The sequence below is a fragment of the Kryptolebias marmoratus genome, linkage group LG8, assembly GCF_001649575.2.
Source record: "Kryptolebias marmoratus isolate JLee-2015 linkage group LG8, ASM164957v2, whole genome shotgun sequence".
Lineage (NCBI taxonomy): Eukaryota > Metazoa > Chordata > Actinopteri > Cyprinodontiformes > Rivulidae > Kryptolebias > Kryptolebias marmoratus.
In genome coordinates, this window is record NC_051437.1 from 8,401,818 (window position 1) to 8,429,403 (window position 27,586).

The following is a 27,586-nucleotide window of genomic DNA, read 5'->3' on the forward strand; positions in this document are numbered from 1 at the left end:
GCGTGGACAGGACTGTGTGAGTATTCAAAACAAAAACTGTGTAACTCAGAAAGAAGTCTGTATTACTGGAAACAAACAAAAAAAACTTAAATACACTTTAAATACACTTGGGGTTAGAAGTTTAAATTTAGGGCATCCTTGTCATATTAATTTTAGCTTTTCAGTGTTTATTTTAAATTATTCTTTCCCAGATTGGAATGCTTATACAACATACAACTTTAATGACTTATACAAACAACTATTGGCTGTAGAAGTTTGAATTTATTGTTGATTTTCTTTATTCCACACAGAGTCAAATTTATCTATACAGGCTCAGATATATACAAACATCAGTCTTTAATAACTTGTGCTGTTGGCTCTGGGATGTCTTTTAACTTGACGAGGCCAGTGCTTGTTAACTTGTTGGTGATCGTGACTGACTGCAGCTGGTAGTTTGTCTTTGCCAGCATAAAAATAATCTGTTTGATAGCACCTATCAGACTGACTAATACTCATCTGTCATCCTCAGATAAAGACACTGGTTCAGATGTTCAGGAACCACCGAGGCTCAAACCATGAAGTGGAACCTGGTGGAGCACCAGAGTCTCTGTCCACAGTGACGCCAGTTTTACATCACCTTGAATTGAGAGGGTGTCGAACATCTCTGCCTCCTTTCATTGTTCAAAACTGAAGCCAGAAATTTCCGCCCTACAGGTGCTGTCTGGTTGTATTTGTTGGAACTGGAGTCTCCGCATTAAAAATGTGGTTCTGAAAGTCCCTCCCACTCCTTCACACATAGTCATGGTGGGTTTTTTTAGATATCAAAAAATGTATTATATTTAAATGTAACCAAATGACTTCTGGAGTAAAGTTTTATGGTCAGACAAGACAAAGATTGAGTTATTTGCCCTCAATAATAAGAAGTATGTTTAGAGGAGTTAAAGCAGGGGTGTCAAACTCCAGGCCTCAAGGGCCACTGTCCTGGAGGTTTTAGTTTTATTAGGTTTTAGGTAATTACCTCCTCACCAAATCAGCAGGTTCTCCAGCAGCATGCCCACAAATCATCCATTTAAACCAGGTGTTTTAAAGCAAAAACACATCTAAAACATGCAGGAGAGCGCCCCCCTGAGGAACAGAGTCAGACACGTGTGAGTTAAGGTGAAGCTTTCAAACTCAAGAACACTGTACTAACTGTAAAGCATGGGGGTGGTTGCATCATGCTGTGATACTGGCGCATCGCACAAAGTGGATGGAACGGTAAAGGAGAACTACGTCCAAATTCTGCACTTTCACTTCCAATCAGCAGCAGCTACATGTTTGAAACTTGACTTCTCAAAACTCCAAACTCCACCCTGTTGAGAATTTGTGCCTCTGCGACAGGAAATCAAATAACTCAGATGAACTCTCTGTCTTCTGCCAAGATGGGCGGTCAAATATACAGCTGGAATTTTGCCACAAGCTTATATGTGGCAACAGAAAGTGTGTAATGAATGTATGCATATATTTGAAACTGTATATATAATTTTGACCTGTGTGATTTAGGGAAAATCCACAATAAATTCAAACTTGTACACTCAGTTTTAGTTTTTAAAAATCAAAATCATTGATCATTGTTGTATAATCGTTAAATTCTAGGTAAAAATAAAATAAAATGAAATGATCCCCCCCCCCNACACACACACACACACCCCACTGGCTACTTATGTTTTAAAAAATTTGTCTACTTTTGTTCAACAAAAAAATAAATAAATGAAATAATAACACATCATGTCACAAGAAGAGCACAAACCGTGTAAGACAATGACAACTTTATTTCACACGTGGAAGCATCAAAGGTTGGAATAATTTGTTGAATTGTGTTAATAAAAGTTTGCTTGAATCTCCGTATCACAGCCTGGAAGTGGTTTTTGTTTCTCTCTTCCTGTCATGTCTGTTCCTGTTGACCTACAGCAGACTAATAAAAAAGCCAACAGGTGGTTTGGTGCTGCACCGTGACACACTTTTACAAAGCATGTGCAGTTAAAACTGAACTAATGAAAATGGACAAACAGTATTTACAAGTTATATTTACACTCGTTCCCTGAAGTCTCCAGGAGGATACCACAATTAGTTGGACCAGTCATTCTTCTGACGTCTCGAAGAAATGATCCGAATTACCTTCATTAGAAAGAGACAAAACACAAAAAACGTCAGTTCAGTTGACGAAACTGGAAAAAAGCCCCCCTTTTTTACCCCTTTTGTAAGAAAAAAAACCTCAGACTGGAGATAAACTGTTTGTTAGAGGAAACGTGTCTCGGAGCAGAAGCGCCTACAGTTTCTCCACCAAGGTGTGCACAAAAACAGCAAAAACTGCTTTTGTGCCTCTGAGAGGTTATTAATATTCAGTGAGCATGGTTCTAACCATGTTGTTTAAACATCTTGTTAAGAAAATGTTCAAAATCATTTTGCTTTTAGACTCATCTTCATTTTTCTTTCAGTGGTATTTTTCACAGATTTCGCCCATATCCACAATGGCAACTAAAAACAACTATTTATCACCTGCAGCTGAAGGCTAAGGTGGAGCAATGATGTTTTTGCCCGTGTGTTCATTTGTCTGTACCGTTAGCAAAACATCTCATTAGAAAACACAAAAAATGTCCAGAATTTAGTCAGTTTTACAGATATGGTGCTAAGATCTGCTGTAGCTGTAGCTGAAAGTCACAGACAACACCTACTCCAAGTGATGCACATTGGACTGAATTATTGCTTAAATCTTTAGCATTTACTGTTTTGGTCGATTCTGTTTGTCTGTTAGTAAAATATCTCTTGAACCACCAGACATATTGTAATGAAAGTTTCAGAATGTAATCATACATCTGCAGCTGTTGGAGTCGATCCAATTCAAGATGGCTGCTACAGATAATCAATCTTAGCCAGTGCAAAATGGCTATAACTCTCTCTATATAATGATTTTACGGATATTGAGCTAACATTTGGTGTGGTAGTAGCTGAGCGTGATCCCCAACATATACTCGGAGCACTAACTGATCGTTCACGACACATACGCTGAGGGGTGACAGCTCACAATATTGAGATTACACATAACGGTAATTTAAAGGTTTGACCAAAATGGCTGCAACGCCATCATTCTTTTGTAGAAGATAATCTCAGTTTCAAACTAAACGTAGAGGGTGATGTGCATTCCTTCAGGGAAAGCTATGCTATTCATTTTAGAGTTTTTTTGTAGGACATTAAAAGCAAAAGACTGAAATAACTCAGGTCTGTTCATCACTTTGTGAAGAAGTTAAAGTTTTTTTTAAATAATCCTAAACACATTTTGCTTTTAGATGTTTCTTCTTCTCTTTCATTATAGAGCTCAGCAAGGTCAGGAGAGGAGAAAAGAGTATCTCTGCACGATCATGTCCATGTCTCTGCAGAGATGTGAAAGGAGCTTCATCTCTAAAACAACAACAAAAAAGAAGACCAGTGTTTTGTTGTTGAGTATTTCTTCCAGTGCCGCCTCGTGCACTGAAGCATCAAGGCACTTCTAAGTTGCATAACTTTCCAAAAGCATGCAAATCTGTGTGTTTAGAATAAACTGTGTGTTAGCAACAAGCTTGCACACAGCAGTCTGGTTTGCCCCTCCGTCTTTGCTCCTAGTTCTTTGTTTGCTGTGCAAAAATGCTGCTGTCAGACACACACACACACACACACACACACACACAAAGAGAAGTGAGAAAAAAGGTAATGAGCGATATTTTCTTGTTTCGTTGTTTGGTTTGTGGAAAGAACAATCAGTTTGTTTTCGGTTTGTTGAAAGTGAGGATCGGTTTCCTCACTTGGCTTCTAATCTTTAATTTTGTCTCCCAAACTCTGGCTGATTCATAGAAACCATGAACCCGTCTGACGGAGGAGCTCCATCCCTGATGTCTCAGTCTGAGACTGCTGGAAACATCTTTAGTCTCCAAATGCCTTTAACTGGTTTATTTCCACCTTTAATTGGTGCAGAAATGTTGAATGTTCTCAACACCATTTTTTTCAGATCTGGGCCTTGGCTGAAAGCACTCTTACATCTCCACAAAAACCTGTTTCATCCTTTTTATGGTTTTGGCTCCTTAGTGACACCATCAGCCGTGGGATTCAATGAGCGACAGAGTTTCTTTTTATTTTTTCCTCTAAACTGGGCAAATGTGGACTTCCTGTTTGCCTGAAGAAACATCCCATGGTCCCTTCATGAAAACAACAGCCTCATAACAGTGGATCTAAATGTTTGTTACACAGAACCATTCAGTATTTTACTTTAAATGAAGAACCCAATGTGAAACTAGTCATTTGTCTGTTCTGGAAACCGCCCACCCACTCAGCAAAACAACAAAAAGAAAAAAATCCCAGTTCAGTCATTTTGTCAGGTTTCAAACTCCTTTTGAAAAAAAAGGACTGTCCAAGATGACAAAGATGGGTAAAATCGTTTTATTTAGACTTTTCCTCAGACATTTAAAACTCATTTCAACTAAAAACAAATATTTCCTGAAACCCCAAAGAGGCATCAGACATCTCAAGTAATCAAAAATGTCTTCCTGGGCAGAAACTGAACCCTGATTTAACACAAGAATTTTACTTTTAAGTCTAAGCACTGGGTTATTTGTGACAAAGTGATGTAAAAAATACTCAATGTTAAAAAAAAGGAAAGATAAATTTTGTTTTTCTGCTTATAAAAGTCATAAATTAGTTTCTTGGGTTAACAATTTATAAAAGGATCAACTACATCAACGCTGTTTATGTTTTTAAAGAAAGTCACGTTTGTCTCCACTGAATTATCCCTGATTAACAGTGAAATATTTAATTTTTAATATTTCATGCTTTTTTATGTTGATTAGCGAAGTGCTCTCTGGTCTAGAAATAGTTTTAGACACCTTTAGGGGCCTAGAACATTCTTTTAATCTCTTTTCAGAGCTCAGTTTGCTTTTCAAATGTCATTTTTCCTGTTGTTATTTTCCAGAATTTCCTACATGAAAAATATTTAAAACAGGGGGAAAATAATGGCCTGAAAAAAGATTAAAATGCCTTTTATACAACCCTATACCTCACATCTGTTGAAAGAAGCTTCTCTTTAAACCAAACAGTAATAATGTCAGATTTGTTTCCTGTATGTTTCACAGCAAATCAACATACTGCATGCCAACAAATACAAGAGTATATTTACCCAAATGCACATAAAGGATAGAAGAATTTTGGCCAAAGCCAAAACTACATATCCTGTCAGGCTCCACTCGATGGGCAGGTGCTGGACACGGAGGAGGGGACTGGGCTGAGTTCTGTTCGGTTCACTGGACATCGTTGGCAGCTCAGTCGAGGTCACACACTCTGCATTCAGACAAAACAGGTGGAAAAAAAAAAATTACACACGCACACTAAACACTCTTCTTGAACGAATATGAATGTGGAAATCTTTCTTCTTCCTTTCAAGATAAAACAATCATGAAGTTATTGATCTTTTAAGGCTGATTAATTATTTTATTTTAACTTAATGTGGAAGGTCAAACTAATTTTTAAACGTTTTGGTTTGAATAGGTGCTGCATTGGTTTGAATTCACTTGATATGAGTTGAACATAATCTTATTATCTGAACAAGAACTTTGTGTTATTTGTGTCATTGTCATTGAATAAAAGAAACATAACTAAGTTTGTAAGTGCAACACCAAGAGAGACGATAATATTAAACATGGCAGAAAATAAACTGGTTCATTCAACAAATAATTTCAAATTCATTCAACTGAGTTAAAGTGAAAACAAAGAGTCAATTCAAAAGGTTTACGTTGGTCCAAACCATGTTCACCTCTTTGAAGCAACATACAAACTTCATTCTGAAAGAAATAAAATATAAATGTAGTTAACTTTTTTTTTTTTTAACAAAATACTGTTTTAAAAGTTAAATTTATAGCTACAAAGAATGTAACCTAAACTCAGTATGTTTTTATATATATTCTTCTTTAAGTTAATCAGACAAATACATCTTTTCTTTTATTTGATCGTATTAATTATGTCTAACAGCTTCATGTTTAAATCTCTATTTCTTTAAAGAAAAGTGGTCATTTATATGGAAGAAATGACAGGTTTTTTTGGCACATTATTTTGTGGCACAGAATATGCAGGGGGAAAAATGCAAGAATGGCGTATCATGCATCTCATTCTGTTTCCTGTCATTTGATGTGGCTTCGCGCTCATCAACGTTTTTTAGACAAAAACTAACATATTTAGGTCAATCATTGTAAGTCTGCTGCTTTTAGTTTCAATTGATGTTAGTCACATATTTAATCCTTTATTTGACAAATATCTGAGATCTTGAGGTTATGTGACCTTTTTTGTGGTGTACATAATGAATTTAACAAATAAGCCTGAATGAAGTGTGTTTGTGTGGGGTGTGTTTACTTTTGACACACTGGATATACAAAGTCTTATAAACAAATGAATAAATTCACTTCGATAACATCTAGAAAACCTTTTTGTTCCACTGGATGCTGGATGGCTTCTGTGGTTATTGCCTCATGTAACTAAATCAGGAAAGTGAAACTATTTTCTCACCCTTTGCGCTGTACAACATTTCCCAGATCTTTATCTATTGCTTATCAAATCTATTGCAGATGCAGCAGTAATACCATTTTAACTGTATTTTAAACTTTTAAAAAGTAAATAAAACATAACTGGTCACTGTTTTCTCTGCTCTGGAGCTCATTGTAGACTCTGAAGTGTCGTGTATCTTGGTAAAGATGATTAAGATGAAATTCAAAGCTTACCATGCACTGTGAGACGGACACTCATCTCTTTGTTTTTACCCCCTACATTTGCACTGATGTCACACTTGTATGTGGCTGAATCTGCAGGCGTCGCTCTGGGCAACAGCAGGCTGTGCCTTGCTCCAAAATCTGCCTCCCGACTGAAGTTGTATCTCTGTGTGGCACCATCAGTTTTTAGTTTCCTCACGATTCCTTCTTGTTTGTTTTTGCTGACCTGTTCGGAGTAACATCAGAAAGCTTTATAACTCACAACACAGTAGGAAAAAAAGTTTTAAATCCTAATTCATGTCTTAGTGTTACTGACCTTGTACCAAGTGATGGCGAGGAAATCCAAGAGGTCTGAGTCGACACTTGAACACTGAAGTAAGACATCTTTATTGCAGCCTGATTCAACTTCTGAAGAACTCTGGGTTGTGTTAGGCACCAAAAGCAGCTGAGCACAGAGTTCAGAGAGTTGAATTGATCACTGACAGTTTAATGGAGATTTAATCATAAAAATAGTAAGTGAACTCACGCTGATGAACAGTACCGCCTGGAACATGTCTTTCACTTTATCTGGCGCTTGTGTTTACAGGAGAAAAAATGATGGTTGGTTTTCACTTTACTTGAAATTGAGGCTGTGAAACTAAAAGAGGCGGACTTAAAGACCTCACAGGAAACATGAGACCTTATTACAAAGTATGGAGAGCATCTGCAGGTGGCACAGTGGCGTAGTGGTTAAAGCTGTCGCCTCCCAGCAAGATGCCAGCATCCCGGCCTGGGGCTTTTCTGGGTTTGCATGTTTGCATGTTCTCCCTGTGTGCACCTGGGTTTACTCCGGGTACTCTGGTGTTCTCCCACAAACATGCATGTTAGGTTAATTGATAACTCTAAAATTGTCCCTAGGTGTGAGTGAGAGCGTGAACGGTTGTTTGTCTCATTTGTCCCTATGTCTCCCTGTGATGGATTTGCGACCTGTCCAGGGTGTCCCTCGCCTCACACACAGTGACTGCTGGGGACAGACACCAGCTCCCTCCGACCCAGAAAGGAGAAGCAGGTAAAGAAAATGGATGGATGGAGAACATCTGCCACCAGGTGGTGCCTGAGAAGAATGCACTTTACTGTTTTTATTATTATTATGATTATTGTAACTCAGATTTTCTCAATGACATGTTTAGTTTAAATCACCCCATAAGAGCAAAATCAGCTGTAGAATTTTTTTTTTTTTTTTAAATAACAAGTGAAAGTTTACATTCTCCTCTTCTTTCTTTTTTTTCAAATGAGGACTAGTTACTCATCACAGACTCTGCTTGTTGGAGTCTGACTGGAAATATTTTGACATCCTGTTGCTTCAGGTCTGAATTATTTTTGATGAAAAACAATTTTTTCGGTGGGTTTCAGAAAACAAAAGTGACAACAAAGACATTGCCTTCACCCCACTGCCTCCTTCTCACTCACTCACTCACTCACTCACTCACTCACTCACTCACTCACTCACTCACTCACTCACTCACTCACTCACTCACTCACTCACTCACTCACTCACTCACTCACTCACTCACTCACTCACTCACTCACTCACTCACTCACTCACTCACTCACTCACTCACTCACAAACTTTAATCTTCTTATCCAATGAAACCTAACTTCAACTACTACCAGTTTGTGCCTAACCCTACACTCAGTGCACACTTTGGCCCTAAACCTAACCCCTAAAAGTGTGTTTGTACTATATTAAGACCAGACTTTGGTCTGCATAAGGACTACTGGTGCTGACAAGATAGGCAATTATACCAGAAGAAGTCCTAAAGAGGTAACAAAAGAAAATTATTAACACGTATGTCAAAGGTAAAAGCTATAAGACCGTCTCCAAGCAGCTGGATGTTCCTCCGACTACAGCTGCACAGATTATTCAGAAGTTTAAGATCCACAGGACAGGAGACAGCCGCTTTGGATGTGGCCGAAAGGGTAAAATGTAATGACAAATTGAAGATTGAAGATAACACAAACAGTATCCAAAGAGCCCAGAACAACTTACAAAGAGATTAGAGGTGAACTCCAAGGTCAAGGTACATCATTGTCAGATTACTTGTCTATCGCTGTTTGAACCAAGTGGACTTAATGGAAGACGACTGAAGAGCACACCACTCTTAAAAGCAAATCATAAAAAAGTGAAACTGAAACTTGCCAAAATGGCAGCACAGCGGAGCAGTGGTTGGAACTGTTGCCTCACAGTAAAAAGGTCACAGGTTTGCCTCCCAGCTGGGGTCTTTCTGTGAGGAGTTTTTGCATATCTTCTCCCTGTGCAGGCGTGGGTTTTCCCCCAGCACTCCAGTTTCCTCCCACAAACCAAAAACACCCATGTTATTTGGCAACTCTACATATTCCAGTAGGTGTCAGGCAGAGTGTGAATAGTTGTTTGTCTGGTTTGTCTCTATGTGGCTCTGTCATGGACTTGTAATCTGTCCAGGGTGTCCCCCGTCTCTGACAGTGACTGCTGGAGATGCACACCAGCTTCTCTCTTTAACAAAAAGATACCAATTTATCTGCACCCGTAACTCCCTGTATCTATATCAGTGGATGTGAGAAGAGAAAAACAAAACAAAAACAGAATGCAGTTGTATAATATGAGTAATGGGTGAATGAAAACACACTATAAAGTGCTTTATATAGGAAAGTGTCACTTTAAGTGGGAGCATTGATCATTATAGCTCAACTATAAGAGGCTTACATTAGATTTGAGTAAAATAAATAAAAACATTATACCAACATAAGTTTACAACATTTTTACACCATCAATAAAACCATCAGAGTGGCTACTAAATTGAGAAAAAACTGCATCTCTATTTTTCACCCAGAGGGTAGCATGTGAAATGTTTAGAACATGAAAGAGATTTTGAGTGGGTAAGTGAGATGGCTTCCTTTTTACAGGAGGCTCACATCAATCACACACACACACACACACACACACACACAAGCTCTTATGATTCTGGCTCATCCTGTTGTTTTTACCACAGGGAACTGACCATTGTCTTTCCTCAAGCATATTATTTGTATGTGTCGCTCTTGTTGACAAAGGAGGGCGATATATGGTTATTAATAGCAGAGTGACTTTATGGAAAAGGGAAGAGTGAGGTCTTTGGATTCCCCCCTCTGAATGAAACAATGCCTCATTCAGCAGCAACTGGCACTGCAGGAGCAGAGGCACAGAAATGTAAAGATTTTACAGCAGAATATTTGTGGAAATTAAGACTTTTTTGGGCCTTTTCCCACTGGACACCATGTACTGTAACTGCAGCTGCGAGGAGTTTTAGCTCTGTGACCCAGAGTAAACTCAAAGTGAAACATAATATCAAATGATACTCTACATTCCTGATTTATCACTCAGTTACAGATGTGCTGATTTGTTAAAACACCATAATCAAACACATGACAGATTTTAAGTTCATGCAAACTACGTGTAAGAAAAAAAAGAAAGGGTCATGAAGTTCAGGGGCAAAGACTTTGCAGGCTGTTCGGACCAGTCAAAGTTGGGATTCCCTAAGAGTTTAATTGTTGGCGTTAATGTGGCAGATTCCATTCACGCTTTGTGTTTGAGTCTGCCGCGCAGCATCGGAGCTGAAAGGTGTTACAAGCCACAGTAAATCCCAGAGGTTGTTTGCACGCCCAGCTGCTAGCGTGGGCCTCCATGTTTCTGTCAGCGAGCTTGTTCGCTGCACACTCTGTCGCCTCTGATTGAGGAAATCCTCTGACTGTTTGCTCTGTGAGCTCAAATGAAACATCCCAATGGTTCCGCCGTCTCTCCCACAGGCCCTGTTCATGGAGACTTTCCCATGAAGACCGTGCATGTTTACAAGAGTTTGACAGATAAATGGTTTTCTGATGGACCTTTGACTCTACCAGCGTTTCAGTACCAGTGAGGCAGACAGTTGATATTTTTAGATGGATTTGTCCATTTTTAAATTTACTCTAGTTTTATTGCTGCTTCTGCAGTACAGTGAGAAGATGGGGGCAATATAAAAGAAGACTACAGTGCAACAAAACAAAGGGAAGGAAACCATCTGCAATCAGCAAAAAAAAGTACTATTGTTGCTACTTTTTTAATGACCCTTTGTTGGCTAAGATGAAAAACAAAAACTCCTGCAAAACAATTACTTAGCTAGTTAAAGGCCTAGCATTCCATGAGGGACTGCATATTATGACCACCTTTCATGCCAGAGTTTCAAACTAAGATTTTTATGTATAGAAATGAAGTTATAGTTTTGCTGCTTGGCCAAACCTTGAAAATAATATTATGTGTGATCTCATGCGATGCAACATGATCTTGTGCAATTTATTAGCCCTCAGTGTATGTGTTGTGAATGACCCATGGCTACTACCACATTAAATTTTAGCTCAGTATCCATAAAAGTGGCTGAGGTGTAGCTATTTTTGAGCTGGCTAAGGTGAATTAGCTGCAGCAGCCATCTTAAATGGGGTTGACTCCAAATGTGAACTAGTTTTAGATATCAATCCAATGATTAAATGATTATATTAAATGATTAAATAATTAAATGATTAGTCCATCCAATGATTAAAATGTGTCCATTGGTAAATAAGGTGTTTTGTTAACGCTGCAGACATGTGAACACAGACGTGAGCACAAACATTAAAAATCCTTTGGCAGCAGGAAATAATAAAGAAGCAGCTCCACTGAGTCATGTAGGTCACTTTTATGTGCCCGCAGTGGCAAAGCTTGGATTAACAGTGCAATAATTCTGTAAAGTAGCATGATTTTATGGATAACTTTCAACAATAAAATATTTCAACTAACCTTAGAGTCCTTCAATATAGGCCTACCTATAAAAATGTTACAAGTTATGGTAAAACTTTACACAGTTAGAAATTTTTGGTATTTTTAAACCTGCTGTGTTATTTTAAATATTTTTATTGTTAATAGGTCGGCTGGCAGATATCCTGGAGGGAACTTCCTGACACAACCAGGCATCAGGCATCTGATTTAGGCTTTTAACTTCAATAATCAACCCAATGTCACACCAAAATGTTGAGCTGCGTTGGTCTAAAGTGTCAGATGTTGCAGGATCACAACGAGCAATCTCAGTCAGGCCACAAACACTTTCAGAGACAAAGGCAGACGAGCTGGACTGTGTCAGTCCGTACACTCAACATGTAAAAGAGCCACATGTTCAACACCCATTATGCAAAATGTCCTTTTGTCCTTTCACTTTTAGACATTTCACAGTAGGAGTAGGAGTGAAAGTATGTGTTTCGCAATAAAGAAACTGGTAGAAGTTACACAGTTTACTTTTTGAAATTTGTTTTTCCTGTTTTGTAAAAAACAAACAGTCAGACAATCAAAACCCTTGGGGATACATGGATACTTTTCTTCACAGTTTCTAACCTTAAACTGTGACGCTGTGGTACTACTGACTTGAGAACACAAACATAAAACCTTTTCTGGTTGGACTGGGCTGCAGTCACACAGCTGTGTGAATACAAAATACCAATAAACTCAAAACAAACCAAAAAATAAACAGAATAATAATTTAACTAGCATTACTTAAAGCCATGGTTCTCAAACTGTGGTGTAACTGGTGGCAATCAGGATCCCTTTAATTGGCTCAGAGGAAATTTTAATATGAACTGTTTAAAAGTTAAAAATAAAAGGTACAAAAGTGCAGTGGAGAACATTTTGAGAACCATTGTTTCAAACTGGAGAGAACAATGGTAAACCGATGTGCTAGTGAACTCTCTATTGGATCTGCTGGCAGCAAAAAGTGCAAAACAATAAGGAAATTTCTTTCAATTATTTTACATTTTGCATTCAGATGTTGTGGGACAGAAGGTGAGTCAAGATCGTACCATACTTAAATTAGGAATGGACAAATTTTGCCAGTTTGCTTGTTTATATTAGACATGCAATCCACAGATTCAAGACATGATTTACTAACTGACAGAAAGACAAAAATGCATACACACACACACAGGCAATTATAGGATTGCCTGCCTTTCCTGACAGTGGAAGATAACTTCTTTTTGGTCTATACTAGACAAGTTTATACTTTGACCTCATGGTGACATTGAGTGAAAATCAGGGAGTTAGTCACTCCTGCGCTCCATGCATATCAATACTTAAGTTCAAGCCAATTCTGTGGAATGAGCTCTGATAAAATTTGGTAAGAGATGATGTTGTAATCAGAGTAAAAGCTTATCTCAGCAGACGTTGTAAGGACTGAAGTGTAGAACTTACTGATGTTGTCATTCTTAAAACCATTCTGCTGGTTTGCTTGCAGAATGACAAATAGGTCCTCAAATCTGAGACAAACAGAAGCACGGCTAAAACATAGAGCACAAACAGACTTGTTCTGTGAACTTTAAGAGTCGTTACTGAGTCAGTGTTGCATTTGCAGCCTGTTTCTGCAGCTGGTTTCTGCAGCCCCTGCGTGGGTAAAACATGATTCATATTCTTTCGATTTCACCTACATGTCAAACTTCCATAACAATGAACATCTACACACGCTGTAGGGAGTGTGTACTTCTGTTTCCACTCAGATCATTTTTTCCTTCTGTTTGATCTGGATAATATCTTTGTTTTGTTACAGTGAGTATTGTTGTATCCATGTTTTTTGTGAGGGAACAGAGCCAGCATCACTCTGCCGACTTCACTGTTTATTCAAGGAAGCAAAAACCCCTCTCTAAAGCGCTGCTGGATTCTCACCTCTGCCTCTGAGCTCTGGCAGGCTGCTTATTGCCGGGGGTTGATTGGCCGGGTCTGCGGCAGAAACACAGCACTGTAACGAGGATCTGTATTGTTCCCTAATTTCTTCTCAGGGATTTCCTCTGAACCAGCTCCCCCCACCCCCCAACACTAACCCACCCATTCTATTCTCTCCGCAGCCCTCAATCATCCTCCCTCTGTCTGAAGGCCCTGCCAAAGTCTCTGGCACATGAAAACAATTGTTCTCGCATGTCTGAGGAGACACGGCCGGCTCCTCGGACGGCTTTTCTCCCCCACAGAAGCTCAGCTGACGGTCGGGCAGACAGACTTCCTCCTCCTCAGTGTGGAAAAGTGGCCATGTCCAGTGAAATAGGAAGGGAGGCGTCTGAGCTTCAAGCCGCAAAATGACACACAACCATTAATATCTCTGACATGCAGGTGGAGCGGGGGCCCATCTCTGCAGCCAATGGGTGTTTAAAACATGCTGAAACGGACTGTGAGAGCAAGTACTATTAAAATATTACCATGTGCAAGGTTTGTATAACAAGAACTTCTTGGCAAGACTACAAAATGCCGAGGATAAGCACCCATCTGGGAATCAGGACCACGTTCCCAGATGATGCTGAAAAAAAAAGACCTCTTTACATCCTTCCTGTTTCTGGTTCATCTAGTTTAACTTTGAGAGACGAGAACAGGACCACTCTGAGCTGACCAGGCTGTGATTTGTGTTTCACATGTAAAGGTTGTTTCAAGCTGCCATTGCTCAACACAATTCATCAAACCCTGCTTCCTGAATGAAATACAACTGTTTCCTCTTCTGTGTTTTTGGATCACAGAACTGGCATCAAGCAGAATAAGTGAATGTGTCAGTTTCTTCTTCTGCTTTTCATAAAAAAAAACATTCCTCAAAGCTGGAGACAAGAGCAGATGCAGCAAGCTTTTTTAATGTTGTAATGAAGAGTTTCTCAACTTTGGCTCTGTGTGAAATAAAAAAATACATATTTTGTAACAATCTAGGAATAATATTGCTTGGCATAGAATTTGTGAATTTTATAAACTATAGTACATATTCCCACTAAAATTAAATGATTTCCTTTTCTGTACAGTGCCCTAAAATGACTTTTGTTGTGAGTTGCTACTATATAAATAAATAAATAAATGTCTAAATAAGAAAATCATATAATTCTCTGAAAACAAACAGAACAAGCCTGATATCAAATGAACAACTCTGAATGATGTGATCTTTAAAATCTTGTGCAACACGGAAATAATAATAATAATAATAATAATAATAATAATAATAATAATAATAATAATAATATACTATTGAAAATAATAGCTTGAAATACCAGTGAATGCAGTTAAAAGCTGCAATCACAAGTCCAAGTTAAAACCTCCCAATTATGAACCACAAAACAAAAAGAAAACTAGGAAGAAAATAAAAGAAAAAACGTTTGCATGAAAGGGACAAGTTGCCTGGGTGTCTAAAGAAGGAATAAGTTAGACTTTACTTTGACATAGCTGCAGCATTATGTTTAATGCATTTGATGCATGTTCTATAAAGAAAAATAGTAGATTATTGTAGTGAAAATATGCAACTTTTTATATAAAAAAATACAACAAACAAGATCACCCCAAGGCTGAGGTACAAATTAAATAAATACATAAATAGTTTCTTCAGGTCACACCACAGCATGTCAGTCAGGTTGAGGTCTGGACTCTGACCGATTCTTTCCTTTTTGAGCCGTTCTGTTGTAGATTAGCTGCTGTTTTTGGGATCGTTGTTCTGTTGAATCGTGACCCAGTTTGGTCCAATTTTCAGCTGTCAGACAGATGTCCTCACATTTGAGTTTAAAATAATCCTTTAATCTACCGAGGAGTTCATGATCGACTCAATGACAGCAGGGTTCCCAGATCCTGTGGCTGTAAAACAAGCCCAAACCATCACCCCTCCACCACCATGTTAGACAGCTGGTATGAGGTGTTTGTGCTGATATGCTGCATTTGCTGCTGCTCATTATGACTAAGCACCTCAACTTTGACCTCATCTGTCCCAAAAAACATTGTCCAAGATGTTTTGTAAACTTTGTAATATAAGTCCTGCTGAAATGGTCTTTTTAGAGAGAAGGATTTCTCAGGCAAGCCTTCCAAAAACATATTTGTCTTTTTTTTTAACTGTACTGTCATGAACTTTAACCTTTAACCTGCTAAATGAAGGCCGTAGAATCTCAGATGGCGCTCTTGGGTTTTTTATAATTTCTTGGAGCATTGCACGTTCCGACCTTGGGTGAACTTGCCGAGACATTGGCAACTGTCTGAAATTTTTTACACCGGGGAATATTTTTTTCTCACTGTAGAATGATGGAATCCAAATTGATTGGAAATGATCTTTAACCCTTCCCAGATCGACGGGCAGCAACATCTGTTTCTCTGAGGCTGTTGCTGATGTCTTTCCACCTTGGCATCGTGTTAACACACACCTGTATGCAGAGCAGCAAGCTGACAAAACCCCTGCTTCACACTGATGATGATCAGGTAATCAATACATCTGATCAGCAGCACCTGGCTGACACTGAACCTCTTAAATCCTATAGAATCAGCAAGTGTGGACTTAGTTTTTGACACACAGCTTTTCCATTGTGGCTTCATGTTTGTTCAATAAATAATAACATGATGAAATATGTTGTGCTGTACACTTGAGGTCACATTTGAATAATTGTAGAGCCCAGTATTAATGCCTGACAAGTAAAACTCTAAAACTGAAGGAGGGAGGGCTTGCATTTTCCCAAGTGTTGTTTAACATGGTGCGGCACCGTGGCAAACGTGCCCCAATCCCCTTTTTGTAAAGTTGCTGCAGACGTCATGAACTTCAAAGTTTCAACATCTTATTTTTTGGCAGTGCACTCTATTTTTGACTGACAGCAAGGTTAGCATTAACATTTAACACTGTCTCATATTATCCAATTTAAACCTAAATAATGTGAATACTGGAAGCAACTGGTAATATGTTACCTAAATAAGTCAAATTGAAAAAAACATTACTGTCTGGATCCTTCAAAGAGATTATGAGACCAAAAGGTAATCAAGAACAGGTAACAGATGTTTTCTTCTCGTTGTTTTGTGCTTCTTCAAGTGTTCAGGTTATTTTTCATCTGAGGTCACAAAACTGGCAGAAAAAAGAAGCTTTGAGCTTTATTTCGTCTCTGCAAAAAGTCTTCCTGCTAAAAAAAACTGCTTTGGAAAAAAAGAGACAACCATAAGAGGAAGAGGATAGACAGCAAAGTGAGGAGGTAAACCTGTGCAGTGGTCCCAGGACAGATATTCTGGGCTCCCAGCTGCTGGACAAGTTAAACAGATCCACACTGGTCAGATCTGCTGACTTTCTGTTTTTCCTGGAGCTCAACTCTTCTACAGAGTGTCTGACATCAATTTATTCTACCTGTCATGCGGTTGAAAAAACAGGAAGAAGATCTCTCTCTTTCTGAATTTGCTGAAGACTCACTGTTAGGATGGCTTCACCACCAGAGAGCTGCACATCTGGGTCCCAGTGCCGGATGATGTCAAGACAGGCGATGACCCAAAGCCCCACCGCACAGAGAGTTCCTCTGAGAGGTCGGCTGTGCTCTATTTTCCCTTCCTCTGGCTACGTGACATCTTCCTGCCTCAGGGAGCCATTTGAGGAGGCCTCGGTCTCCAAACATGGAGGACAAGTTTGACTTATCCTAACAGGGACAGGTTGAAGACAGAGGCTGGGGGAAGCTCAGACCCCCAACATGCACCTTTAACTGCCTCAAAATTATCTTTCCATTGAGCCTCCGTGGCCACCGGGGAGCCCTGCTCTGATGTGAGGACTGAGCTTGCACACTTATTCAGTGTGATGCCAGACAGGAACTGTGTGTCAGTCGTCCGTGTGTCGGAGCTGCAGACTGCCTGGTGGAGCGCTCAGTCAAGCGGCTTTTGAAGACCGGAGAAGACAGACAGAAAGAGACCCGCGGAGACTGAGCTGCTTTTGCTATCTTCCAGTGAAAGTTATTTATATTGACGTGGCTCTATGGACACTGCTGTGATAGAAAAAAAACTTGAACAGGAAAATTAGGAGCCCATTTAAAATTCATCCAGGTTCAAACCTCAACTATTATTGACATGCAAACTAAACTAACAAGAAAAGACAAAAAGGACAAGCTGCATTGCATCAATTGCCATCATTACATTTCACTTCACATAGAGCTCTGCTGTGACCTCTGACCTCTCACCCCATCTCTCCTTGTCCACTGGGCCCACAGCAGTGATTTATTTCTCTGACACACCAACAGCTGTGTTGGGGCTCAAACCACAGTGTGGACTACTATTTGCCGTGACTAATCGGAAACAGACTTCAAAAAACAGCAATGGTGAGATTCGGAGGGAAAAAAAAACCTGCAGTCAGTGACACCAGAGACCCTGAACCGTTTGCTGCGGCAGATCCAGAGGGTTCCTGAACAACATCAGGGTTTGTAACCATGGAAACTTGTATGCTTGCCAAAATACATTTCATCCAAAATAATGATTAGGATATAAGTCTGTGATAGAGCTTCATATAAGTACAGTAGCTTCACAAGATTTGTTTTTAGTAATTTTAGTCAAACGATAGCTGTTTGGGAAATTATTTTTCTAAAAAAAAGCAAACAAAGATGGCTCCAATTTCTCGTTTCAGATATTGACTAGAAATACATACCTAAATACCCAAATTGTGGCAAAAATGTGTATTTTCTTGTAAAAGGTTCAAAGCAGATTTGATCAGAATAAGATGGGGGGAAAAAAACTTTCATTTTTCATAAAATATATTTTATTTAAAACTTCTGCCAAATATAAAAAAGGGACAAGACGACCAAGTTTCAAACAAATGCACAGCATCTTTGAAAGTCTAATGCTCAGATTTCCCACTCAAGTATAAATACTGTAGTCTCTTCTTTGGTTCCATCATTTAATCCAGCATGTGTACAACAAGTACACGAGTGTGCGCCGCTCTGTAAAAAACAAAACAAAACAAACAAACAAAAAAAAACCCAGCTTCGGTTTTTCCCTGAGAAAGTCTTTGAGGGTGTTCAGGTTGCTTAATCCTTCGCTGGTCTTCAATCAGCGCCTCATTCGCAGCGGACCCAGCCCTCGCATTTTTAAACACTCCTTTCCGTCCTTAATCTGGAAAAGAGAAAAACATATCTCAGTCATTTTACCACAACATTGAATTTATCTGTAACAGACGCTGCATATTTCTTTTCTAACTTCACCATAAAGTTTTCATCTTCTGAGCACAAAAATAAGAGATTGGGAGACTTGTGACCCGCAACTATTGCTTGATAAAGTAAAAATAATTACTAATAATCCAAATAAATACAGGTTTAAAGATAACAGAAACAAAACAATTTTAATTCTGACTGCTGTTTTTATCTCTTCTGACAATATTGGCAAACTATGCAGTCAGAAATAACGTTTTTGCATTTAATTAGATTACTGGATATCATCTCAAGAGTCCCCACTTGTTTTTTATTGGCCCACAATGGAATCCCGACCCCACGTTTGGGAACCACTGCACCATGTGAAGGCGCTGAACAAAAACCAGCCATGTGTTTGAGGAATTTAAAGCAAGGGCCAAGCCTGTTTGGTGCGTAAAAATGGACCATTTTGCGCACAATCCAACCTCAGATAATAATAATAATAACAACAATAATAATAATGATAAAAATAATAATAATAGCTGCTTAAGTGCAGCAAATCTAAACAGAAACATACATCAGATTATGACTTTTTCAACTTTAACTGTCAAAAGCAACAAGTTGAGTTTAGGCGTTTCTGTCGTGCTTTAAGCAGATTTGAGCAGATGTTTGCACGGATGGAGGACGAAGCCATTCTTTACCCCTCTTCTCTGGTTGCTCAGGCAGAAGGTGCAGATGCTCCGGGGCTGCTTCCCCCCGCTCTCCCCCTGCTCGTGCACCGAGCCGAGGCACGGCTGGCCGTCCGCGCCGCCGTCTCCGAGCAGGAGCACGTTGGCCAGGTGGGAGATGTAGCTGGAGGCGAGTCGCAGCGTTTCGATCTTGGACAGCTTCCTGTCCACGGGCTCGGTGGGTATGAGAGTCCGGAGAGCCGTGAAGGCGGTGTTGACGCTCTGGGTCCTGCCTCGCTCCCTGGCGTTGGCCGCGCTGCGCTGCTTCATCACCACGGCGGTGTCCCCCGGCTCCAGCTTGCGGGAGATGCGCCTCCGCTTCTCCGCCGAGCCGCAGTACCTCTGCTCCGAGCCGCCGTCGCTCTCGCTGCGGTTCTCGTCGTCCTCCTCGGAGGTGACGGTGAAGTCCGAGTAGATGAGGTGCGTGGCCACGGGCCGCAGCATGGCAAACGTCATGATCCAAGACGCCCCGGTGAAGTCAGTGTGCGTACGAACCCAGGATGGACGCCCGCTACGTCTCCATGTGGCGCAAAGTCTGCAACCACCTGCGGTTATGGAGCTGTCCGGGTTTTCATAAGTCGGTGTGTGGTGGACACGAGCAGGCTGCACCCAGCCTGCAGGTCAGCTGGCTTCTTATAGCTGGATGGGAGGAGCTGCCTGCACGCACAGTAACCTCTATAAAGACTCCATAAACTGCTCGAAGAAAAACTATTAAAATGGTTAAAAACCTACTGGATCACGAGTAAGACACTGAAAACCTGCAAAGAATGTTTTTTTTTTTTTTTGTATTTATCTGACACTGATCCAACCTGCTGAATCACAATTTATTTGTTGTGATTTACAGTCAGAGTAATTAATCAGAACAACTTTATTTATAAAGAACATTTACAAGAACCAGAGCGAGACAAAGTGCTGTGCAATTAATCCCAAAACCACAGCAATAAAATACTCAAATGAAAACACATTATTACCAATATAAAACAAAAACATATATAAGAACATAAAATATTAAACAAAGTAAAAATACTAAAACACCTGTGCTGTGGTAAAGTGTTAATATTATGTATCTATCAACATGTTATCCAAATAATTTATCTAGAATTACCTTTTTTTAAGTGTTGGGTACATAAAATGTACTTTTAAATGTGCTAATCAAGTACCATTTATATAAAAACTGTTTTTTAAAGAATGAAATGTAAAAATATCAATAGTGCAAGTTTTATAACCACACAGAGTAAACCTTAAAGCGTGGGACTAAATACTTTTCACTTGGTAAGTTGCAGAAAAATCAAACAAACGTTATAAAATTTTCTAAGTTGAGACTTTTAAAATCATTTTACAGTTGGACATTTGAAAGTTGTGGGTTTTTTTTAAAGGCATTTAGGGACCAAACTTTGTTTTCTTGTCATTTTACTGTCACTATATTTTCTTAACCTGAAATGTTTATTGTTCTGCCCCTGCTGTGATCTGCTTCAGCCAGCCAAAAATAAAAGAGGTGAAAACATGGTGTTTTATGTAAATATTCTCTTTAGAGACACAATAAATTTGTCATATTATATGTAAAAGTTAAAAACAATAAAACAAGAGGATTGTTAGAGCACAGACTCTTGCTGTTCTGTCCCCACTTTAGGGGCTGCCTCCGTCTCCCGGTGAGGGCTGCAGCTCAGACAGCAGGAGAAAGTTAAGTGTGAGTAAATAAACAACCAACAGATGATCCTGGAATGACAGGGATTTATTTGCTCGCTGCCCCGAGTTCAGAAAAACAAAGTGGTGGCAAATGGATGATTTAGGCCCTTTCTAAGAAGTCACATCAGTGGACTCAAACTGCAGCCCCTTCAACATGTCTCAGCTGCATCAACAGCCAGGGATCAGACATGGAAGCTGCCGGCTGAAGGAGGGCTTCTAAAGGGCCGAACACACGCCTCTGCAGAGCAACAATCTGCTGAAAAAATAAAGACCTGCTGAGCTTCATGTTTTACCTTTGAAAGGTACAAATTTCACGTGTTGTGATATCGGATTATTGAATATTAACCAAAGAGGAAGAAATCTACTCAGCTATTAGGTGGCAGATTAAGCTGCAAGTCTCAGCTAATTACACATCGTGAACTCTTGCTGAGACCTTAATGGGTGTCTTGGTGGCTGGCTGTGGACTAAGATGTGCTCCAAGCAGTCCACAAATGGAGCCATGAAAGGGAATCTGTTCACCCCAATGAGCCGAAAGCATGTTGGTTTTACCACCTGCTGAGGTCCAGGTTGTTGGGCTTCAGAGGGCTGAGAAAACACACACACGCACACACACACACACTGGTATGGGCATGTCTTACCATTAAAATGATTAGAGCACTGTGATCTGCACAGAACTTTTAAATAGTTTGCTGATTTTCATTGTGCCCCAATGGGGCTGAAATCTTTGGAGTTAAACGTCTTCACAGCTACTGGATTGAATGTCATGATTTGTGGATGAACTTTAACTTGGTGTGATCTCAGCAAACACAAAAATGGACTATAACTCAGTCAGTTTTACAGATACCATGCTCAAATTTGGCGTGGTAGTATAGCTCACATTCGCAACACATACTCTAAGCCACATGTGTCAAACTCAAGGCTTGTGGACCAAATCTGGCCCCTGTTAACATTTTATCTGGCTCCCCTCGTCAATATTATTAAATGTATTAGATCTGGCCAACAACTCTGTGACAGATTGAGTCTGTATTGTTACTCGTTTCGCTTAAAAATTAAAAGAAAATAAATTGGACAGCACAGAACGTCAAATGAGACCGATCACATTCTTAATGAACTTGTATCCAAGGCTTGAGTTATTATGCATCAGAGCAACAGTCTGTTTTAAATATCTTTTTCAGTTTTCAGCTGTTCAAATTTTTAGTAAGTTTTTTTTTTACCCATTTGATTGATTGTGATAAAACGTATTACTGAGACATACAAAATGCACAAGTTGTTGATAGAAAGTATGGCACTAGAAATGAATGCCAGAGTATCTTAAATTTGATATTTCTTGCTTTATTTAATAAGTTTTACATGTTCCTAATTTGACCTAAAATGTCATAAGGAAAAGGTCATTTGTATTTCTATATGAATAATTTGACACAGTTAGGTTATTGTGTTGTTTTAAAATAAGTAATGAGACTGGGGTTTGGCTGGGACCAAGTTTTGAGTTTTGGTCCCCATGTGTAACAGAGTTTGACACTCCTGCATCACAGGAGATTGTGCATATTATTTTCAAGGATTGACCAAAACTGCTCCAACTCTGTCTCAACGTAAGAGGATCTTAGTCTAAAACTGAGGCATAAAAGGTGGTGGGTAACATGCGTTCCTTCAAGGACTGCTAGGCCTTTGAATTTCTCCTGTCATTTGACGACTCTGAGCCTTTCACCCCCCTCACTGAATCTGAACACTGCCTCCTTAAAAACAGACAGAGGTTTTCTTACCAAGAACTTACAAAAATAATATTAAGCTCTGTGATAAAGACTTTTGTTTTTGCAGTAAATGTGAAAGGGCTTCAAGTTTTATTAGACCAATAAACTTACCTGACACTCTTTGTATCTGGCGTTCTCTGTGTTGCTTTTTTACATTATCTATCTATCCTAACCATTTACTATCATTTCCGTTTGGTAAGAATAGGGACATTTTGGTATTTTTTTTATAATTGTAGATTTGCACATGAAGTGGTACAACTTCCTGAAAGTGGCAGGGTTACAGAAGTTAAATCCTTTTTTTATTTTTTATTTTTTTAAACATCAGGTTCATGGACTTACTGCGTTTAAAGTGGTTTCTGTAAATTCTCCTGTCGTCTCCAACACATCCACGGAGCCTGGGGTTGTTCATCTACCCACACGGATGGGGAGTTGTGGGATTTTTCCTCCTTAAATAAAGAGCTCGGGACATTTACCTGGTGAGCCGTTAACGTTTCATCCAGGAAATCAAAACCGAACAGATCCAGCTAACAAGAGCTGCACTGAGTACCTGCAAATATTTATTCCTCTGTGACATGGAGCTGCCATCACTGCTGTTGCACCATGTGACGCCTTCCTTTGTTACAACAAAAAGATCCCCACTGCTGTGCTAAAAAACACACTTCATCTCTAAATTCTGTAGCCAAATCTAAGAAATACAGTACTTTGTTGTGTTTGTGTCAGGCTGTCAAAGAAACAACAATAACGAGCATTTTAAGGAAATTATTGACTTGAAAAAAATGAAATGAGAAATAAGTGGATTTGGGCAAAGAGTGAAAGAGAGGCATTGTTGTCCGGTGGTGGCAATAAAACTGCACTGAACAAAAAAAACAAAAAACAAAAGTATAAAAAAAGAAAAAGAATAATCAGAAAAAATAATTATCAATTTAAAGCCTTACATTTTTAGGGAGACTCAGTTATGCTGTTTTAGAAAGTGCAGCTGAGGACTATTCTCAACATAAAGTCATTTTCTGAATTTGAAAAATGGAAAGCAATCAAGATTTCTGGCCTTTTTGTGTTACAAATGATAAAAATTAAACCATAAAATGAAAATCTTCCTGCATTCTGCCATGATGAACTACTCCAACTTGTAGCATGTTAACATAAAAGTGCATTAGTTGTGTTAGTTTTCTCCTAATGTTCAGTACTTACAATAAAGGGGTGGTTTAGCCATTTAGAAATGGGATTCTGTGGAAAAGATATGAACAATCATTATCTTACCTGTTGTAGATAGCTTTTTGAATGACCTGTTTGAGTTTAAATCTGACTGAACTGACAGCTAATCAGTGGATCACCATTACCATTAAACAGTTATTTACATAGGATTCTGTGGTTATTTGGAAGCACAAATTGTGGCAGCAGCAGCTGGCTATAGCCCTCCTGGTGCACTTCCAGCAGGAATTTTAATAATAATTTCATCGGAATAACTGTGCAATGCAAAACCAATGGCAATGTAAAGGTTTATAAGATAGTGTTCACATAAACCACAGTAAAACTCTGAAGACTGTAGTTCTTTTGATGGTAAAATCCACTTTGAAAGTGGGTCCACTTGGACCAGTTATCATGAGCTAAATACAGTCCAGGCAAACATACTTCCAAAGTTAATTTTGATGATGTTAATTTATAAACCTTTACACTGCTGTCAGTTTTGCATTACATCATTATTCTGGCAAAATCATTATAAAAATTACTGCTGAAATACCTGGAGCAGCTAGCTGTAGCGGAAATGCTACAGCTAGCTGCTGCTGCTCTTTGCACTTCCAAATGACCACAGAATTCCATCTATGTAAATAACTATGTACAATACTAAACTGACAGCAACACAAAGATTTACAAATTCACATTAAAATTTTGGTGTTTGGAGTTTGAAGATGGGATGTAATCCACTTTGGTTTCAGCTGCATTCAGACTAACCAGTCGCTCATTTAGTCCTGTCAGACTTAAACTGAGGTCGATCAAAGAGCCATCTACAGCAGGTAAGATATTAATTGCTCATAGCTTTTACAGAAAATTATACCTCAATATGCCTGAACTATTCCTTTAATCTACTGCTTGGGATCTACAGTATACACTTTAAATACATAAAAATGAGGCTTCACCTTTAAGGTTTTAATGGTGCTTCAGCCACTTTACACCAACCCACTGCATCTCTAACAATTCTGTTTTTGTCCTCTTTTCCAAGTAAAAACACATTTTATGCTAGCCAACTCCGTCTTTATTTTAAAATAAATCCCCTCAGGTGTAATTTGTGTGCTCTCAATAAGTCTTTTCAGCTCGAGTCTTCATATTCTCACTAACGTCAAAGCACTTTTTTGTTTACCACGTTAAAATGATTTCTACTCGTATATTCTTATGAAACACCCAATAGTTTTGACCAGCCACAGCAGAAGCATAAAGCCCACATGTACCGTGATTAATGAGGGCACTTTCAGAGCAAATGCAGGAAAGTGGCAATCAATCTTTTTAAATATAATGGAACTGGATGAGTTAAATCGCCACCCAAAAGGGCAAAGAAAAAAAAAAGAAAGTCCTTTTAACTTTGGACTTACCTTTTCCACCAATGGTTGCAATGCCTTTGTGAATTTTAATCAGGCTCCAGTCGACACTACACTCTGCTTAAACCTTCAAATCAACATATTGATATTAGAGGACAAAGACGAGGTTTGTGATGAGACTTTTAATGAGAATCAAGTGTTCCTTACTTTTTGAATGGAGGAAAGTCTCTGCTTTGCAGGACGGATCAGTGCAAATTTCCATGTAAAAGTTTAAGCCAACAGAGCTACATTAGACGTTTGAAGACTGTGTGGTAAATACAACCTACTGCCATTATATCCCACGTATTCTTTTACAGAGCTACACGGAAAGGAAGGTTTACGTACAACATGTCTCTCTGCAGTGAGGTCAGAGGATCAGTGGACACGGCATTGCAAATCTGGCCCAAATTACACGCCTGCTGCCACCAGAAGTCTGAGGGAATTCCGGATAGGAAGCTGTGAGAAATCCTTGTCGACTCTTAAACAAAACTCTCTCAGGAGGATTTCTCGGGAACGCCTCCCCGAGTGGAACAAATGGGTGAGCTGGCTAACCAGATATCACTTTTCAGCTTGCATTTTTAATGTAGACAAACTCTCCAGGAGATCCAAAATAAGCTGCCGCTGGAACAAGCTAAGATCACTTTATTAGATTTTTCACTCTAGAGTCTAGTTTATTATCTAGTTTATTATCTAGCCCCAGGTTGTACGCGTGACCAAAACTTTTAATTCAATAAAATGTGTTGTTACTCAGGGATAGAGTGCAAAAAAAAAAAAAAAAAAAAACCAGAATAGATCTGTTCACACGGCACCACACATTTTTAAATTTTGAGATTTTGTGCTGTGTTTGCACAGCTTGGCCACACAAAAAGTAAAACAGAGAATTTTAAAACCTGTGTTTGGTGGCGTGTGAACTGGAGATCACAGAGGAATCTATATCGATGCATTAGATATGAGGTTTTTCTGAAACACTGATATAGCACCACACACACCCACCACTATTGTGTGCACAAGAAACTGTAACAATGGGGCCTTTTTTTAAAGTTTGTGTTTTTGACGTCTGTCTCCTTTTATCTTGATCCGGTTACCGTCAAACTTTGATCGTGTGCCTAAATGGTTAATGGATGAGAGGAAACTTTAAAACAGTATCACAGAAAAATAACCAAGTTTTAGAAGAATCTTTAGCTAAGATGTCATTAATGTGGACATTCTCGCAGCACGTGGTGCGGTGCGTTTTAGTGATTTTGTTAGAATAATATAAACAGAGATCATTTCATGAACTGACAAAAAAATATATCCATTTAGACAAAATATCCAGAATAGCGTCGACATGAACACAGGGCCTTTTAAAACTCTAGTAAACTCACTTAAGAAACTAGTGTAATCTAAAAAATGGTAAAAACAACAACAGCTGGACTTCTATTCTAGTTGTTTTTGTTGTTGTTTTTAACTATTTTTGGATTTACCATGTCCTGGATGACTGAGAAATAACACCAGCATAAACCAGTTTAATATAACTGTAATGGATAACTTGTATTAAATGATTAATATTTTCTTTACTCAGCATTTTAAAATATTTGTTGGATTTTAATTTCACTTTAGACTATAATAAATATTTATTATCGTGTGTTGTTTACTGGTCATATACAGTAGTTTAGAGCCTCAAAATAGTTTGCAAACAAAATATTAAGACACTGTCAGAATCATTTCTGCTTATTTCTCATTAACACCAGTTTCAGTTTTATTCACAATAGTTTTTTTCTTTTCTTGATCAATACATGTTAATTCATCCCTCTAAAATGGTTTTCTTAGACATGTCAAAACTATTTGGTGTATTTTGTAAATCTGTATTTTTAAAATCGCTAAAATAAAATAATAAGGACGGGAAATATCTTTCGAGTCTTCATCCCATTATTTCTGTATTCAGTCAGAATCTGATGTGTGCAGTATGTTTCCTCTGAAACCTGGAGCAACATGCTGGCTTTTTAAATACACTGTGGCTTTTTTGTTCCAATTAAAAAGTTTACAAAGATTAGGAAAAATGTCTATTACAACAGAAGAAAATTTAAACCTTTAAAATTATTTTAATAGGATAAAAAAACAATATTTTGTTTAACAACTTTCAGTGTCTCAGAAAACCCTTCACTCCTAAAAGTGCTTTTTAAAAATCATCAACATCAGACGGCAGATTGGGTCAAAATATCACTGAGTACAAG

At 38.8% G+C, this 27,586-nt stretch overlaps 2 protein-coding genes across 4 annotated transcripts; both read right to left on the reverse strand.

The window, feature by feature from the left end:
* Positions 1 to 1,767: 1,767 nt before the first annotated feature.
* Positions 1,768 to 7,469, reverse strand: LOC119617254. 3 transcript variants are annotated; one of them, XM_037976802.1, is made up of 6 exons: positions 7,267 to 7,469; positions 7,057 to 7,185; positions 6,753 to 6,966; positions 5,162 to 5,322; positions 2,051 to 2,136; positions 1,768 to 1,933 (listed from the first exon to the last, which is right to left on the reverse strand). In XM_037976802.1, the coding sequence occupies exons 1-5, from the start codon at positions 7,291 to 7,293 to the stop codon at positions 2,086 to 2,088; spliced, it is 582 nt and encodes a 193-aa protein (XP_037832730.1). In that variant the 5' UTR covers positions 7,294 to 7,469; the 3' UTR covers positions 1,768 to 1,933; positions 2,051 to 2,085. The 3 variants fall into 3 exon arrangements, with proteins under 3 accessions (XP_037832730.1, XP_037832731.1, XP_037832729.1); XM_037976803.1 differs by having other exon boundaries at positions 2,038 to 2,136; XM_037976801.1 differs by having other exon boundaries at positions 1,768 to 2,136; positions 7,267 to 7,466.
* A 10,650-nt stretch (positions 7,470 to 18,119) lies between these two features.
* On the reverse strand, positions 18,120 to 25,359 carry tcf15 (transcription factor 15). Its single transcript, XM_017439030.3, has 2 exons — positions 19,343 to 25,359; positions 18,120 to 18,627 (listed from the first exon to the last, which is right to left on the reverse strand). The coding sequence occupies exons 1-2, from the start codon at positions 19,823 to 19,825 to the stop codon at positions 18,565 to 18,567; spliced, it is 546 nt and encodes a 181-aa protein (XP_017294519.1). The 5' UTR covers positions 19,826 to 25,359; the 3' UTR covers positions 18,120 to 18,564.
* Between the last annotated feature and the right edge of the window lie 2,227 nt (positions 25,360 to 27,586).

Excerpts from the sequence above, each read along its gene's own strand:
- LOC119617254 (XM_037976802.1), bottom strand. The coding sequence starts at position 7,293 with ATGTTCCAGGCGGTACTGTTCATCAGC. Across the intron at positions 6,967-7,056 it reads TCGCCATCACTTGGTACAAG|GTCAGCAAAAACAAACAAGA; the intron begins GTCAGTAACACT and ends TACTCCGAACAG. Across the intron at positions 5,323-6,752 it reads TGTCCGTCTCACAGTGCATG|AGTGTGTGACCTCGACTGAG; the intron begins GTAAGCTTTGAA and ends GTCTGAATGCAG.
- tcf15 (XM_017439030.3), bottom strand. The coding sequence starts at position 19,825 with ATGACGTTTGCCATGCTGCGGCCCGTGGCCACGCACCTCATCTACTCG. Across the intron at positions 18,628-19,342 it reads TGAGCAACCAGAGAAGAGGG|ATTAAGGACGGAAAGGAGTG; the intron begins GTAAAGAATGGC and ends TCTCTTTTCCAG.